We start from the raw sequence: 3317 nt of genomic DNA, 5'->3' as shown, positions 1-3317 counted from the left end.
CAGGGAAATAATTCAATATTTGGAGAATAATGCTCACTCTTTACATTTCAATGGTAATGTTTATAATGAATTTAATTAGTGAGATTATGTGAGTGAAAAAAATATTAGTATTATTCTTAGAAGGGTCCCAAGGACACATATTAAGATGTAATGGATTTTTTTTTTTTTTTTTTCAATTTCAACTTTTAGTTTTTGCTCCTGATGATAGTTCTTTATCATCAAACCAAGATATCAATCAGTTTTTTAGTGTAAGCGGTGATTGAACCATAAATCTTTTATTTAATTATTAGAAACTTTACCAATTAAGCTAATCGAAACTCGCAAAAAATAATTAATTTTCAATTATGAGTTGCAATGCATCTTTTTCAAAAAGAAAAATACACTTGTCAATAATTCACTAAATTGCATACTTTTTTCTTTTTTTTTTGTGTGGAGAAAGTTTGCATGCACAAATTCATTACGGAAATTTGTGTTTTTTGCTTTTATTTTATACTATATGTTCAAATTTTAGCCTTCTTTTTTTTGTTGAGAAATTGTATAAAAATCAGTATTTAATAGACTAATAAATGCACCTAACTAGTTTGCTGATAACATCTGTTAGCAGATAGCCTTCTTTTTTGTGAACGACAAATAGCCTTCTTTAGACTTAAGGGAATATGGAATATGACACTTACTTCATGCATTTAATTATGGCCCCAACTGGCGTCTCAAAAGTCAAAACTCAGAAGTAGTTGATGTAAAAGCTAATTAGTGCTCTTTCAAAAACAAAACCAAAAAAAGCTAATTAGTGCAGTACTAACTACTAACTACTAACCAATAAATTAAGCTTCCCAAAGTAAATGTAGAACACAAAAAAAATATAAGGATGATGTATAGGTTTTAACTTATAAGCTGTACCATAAGTGATGCCAACTTGCATGCCTAGATGATGATCTAGAAGCCAGTTTGAACTTTGAATTGGAATATGTGATATCTTTTCCCCATTTTAAGCTTTGTTACCTTACCTACAGCACATGATAATGCTAAAAAATTGTAATATATATAGATGATTGTGACTTGAGTATATATATGACCTTGTAACTTGGATCAGCAGTAAAAATAATATATTCATCTATAACCTAAATTGTAAATAATTTTAGATTATTTTTTAATAGTTTGAAGTTGAAAATTTATTGATAGATGCTAAGAAAAATATAAATTATTTCACATAAAGTTTACAAATTGATGTGGTAATTAAAAAAAAAAAGTTAATAAGGAACTTGATTACCAAGTCCTTTTGTGATCTTTTTGTAATCAAATTTATACAGTAGTTAATAAGAAAATTCCAATGATCCAACCGCATTAATTAGACTTCATAGCAACATGTTGTGGTTAATAAGAAATCTGCGAGAGAGAGAGAGAGAATTACAAAAGTTCCTTTAATTTCCCAGCCATGGCCTATTATAAGATTCTCCATAAGTAAGATTTACATTTCTCTTCCTATATATAATTCTCCACCAACATTATTGTTCGTACATGCATACAAAAAATTGATACTTTTAACATATATATATATATAGTTGGTAGCTGGGAAAGGCATTATTGTACATGCTCATTTCACTGTCATACATATTAATTCAAAATGACTTAATATTAAAGCAAACAAAAGAAGGTTGTAGAGAAAGCAACAGAAGTAAATGAACCTTGGAGATTTTCACATGGTGAGTGTTCGAGGGCGATCTGAACCAGGCAAATAAGGATAGCTATTGAAAGAAACTCCCATGACTGGCACAGCAAGTGAGGCTTCCAAGAGAACCCTATGGTGGAAAATCTCAAGGGTTGCACTGGCTTCCTTCATATCTTTAATCATATTCTTATAGTACTCCTTGAGTTTCTTCAACATTATCCTGTACCGCAACTTGAGCCACCTTAGTCTCATCCTCCTGAATATTTTGGCTAGGTTAAGCACTCTCCTAGGCTTCTTATTCCCTCCTAGGCGGACCGTCGGTAGTTTCCGTCGCCGGAGGGGGATCCGGGCACGCGGCCGGAACCGCCAAATTGGGTTGAGATGGGTTTGGCTTGGGTTTGGATTGAGAGGTTCATGATCTTGAGCCATGTGACACTATGTGTTTGAGAGAGAGAGAGAGAGAGAGAGGGAGAACAAAAGATGGGGGTGATAACTTATGGAGAATTAAAGATGGTTACGTTGACAATTTAAATGAGAACAAAAGAGCATCTTTGGGTATGTGGGCCAGTTGAGAGGGGATTGAGATTATATATTATGGAATTAATTAAGTTGTGTAGTTATTTTGTGCTTTACAGGTTACAAGAACATGTAAGGGGAAGAGTAGGATCAGTAGATTGCTCGTGGAATTTGGGCTAGCAAGGTGCCTAGTTTATAGTGGAAAAAGAATCCCAATTTTTTCAATATTTTTTTTCACTATTATTTGTTGTGATTAGCACATAATAAAATTGGTGTTAATGTTCAGCACAAATGAAAGTGATATTATTTTAATCATAATCTAAAGATTCTTAAGTGTTAATCTAAAGATTCTTTATGAAAATTTGTGTACATGGCATGCATCATACTCCCAAAATAACAGCAAAACTAATTTCCCCCCCCCCCCCCCCCTTAGGTTTTTGGATTGCCTTTGAGGCAAATTTTCAAAAAAATAAAAAATAAAAAGACCTCTTCTTGTTTTGAATCTAATTCTATGAAGTGGTCAAAAATTCTTATCCAAAAACCAACAAGAAAAGGAAAGAAATAATCTAGGAGTATCCATGATTACAAAATGATATATATATATATATATATAATTTTAATAGATACAATACAATTTCAACCTATGCTGTTCACTCCAAAATGAATGCTTTCTATCATCATGCCATAACATGAATCAATTTTTTGGGATTTTATTCGACAAAAAAAAAAATAGAAATCACTAATTGAGTGACTTGGAACTTACCATATCATTTTCATATAATGATTAGAAAACCCACTAATTGAGATGATTGGTATTTATTAGTAAGTAGATAATGCTAATGATTAGCAAATATTATAACAAGGTTTTTTAACTTAGTATATGTATAATCAAGACTATCCTGGTCAAGTGACATTATTTAGTTTTTTCAATGTAGGAAATTTGGATTCAAATCCTCATTCCTCGCAGTTTTGAAAACATTGGAATAAATAGGAATAGGTGACTCTGTGCCCATGCTATTAACCCTTTACATTGTATTAACACAATTAAAATGTGACTAGTAACAGAGTATTTTTATCCTTTTTTTGTGTCACAGTGTATTTTGCTTTAAGTTCCAAACAATTGACTAGTAGATTT

The 3317-nt window shown here is 31.4% G+C and overlaps 1 protein-coding gene across 1 annotated transcript; it reads right to left on the bottom strand.

Annotated features, from left to right (window-relative positions):
• Window positions 1-1387: 1387 nt before the first annotated feature.
• On the bottom strand, window positions 1388-2146 carry LOC142637325 (uncharacterized). Its single transcript, XM_075811599.1, has one exon. The coding sequence runs from the start codon at window positions 2093-2095 to the stop codon at window positions 1694-1696; it is 402 nt and encodes a 133-aa protein (XP_075667714.1). The 5' UTR covers window positions 2096-2146; the 3' UTR covers window positions 1388-1693.
• Between the last annotated feature and the right edge of the window lie 1171 nt (window positions 2147-3317).

This window comes from Castanea sativa, chromosome 5 (genome assembly GCF_040712315.1).
Source record: "Castanea sativa cultivar Marrone di Chiusa Pesio chromosome 5, ASM4071231v1".
NCBI classification, from domain to species: domain Eukaryota; kingdom Viridiplantae; phylum Streptophyta; class Magnoliopsida; order Fagales; family Fagaceae; genus Castanea; species Castanea sativa.
The sequence above is the reverse complement of the archived record's forward strand: the minus strand, read 5'-3'. Positions and strand labels throughout refer to the sequence as shown.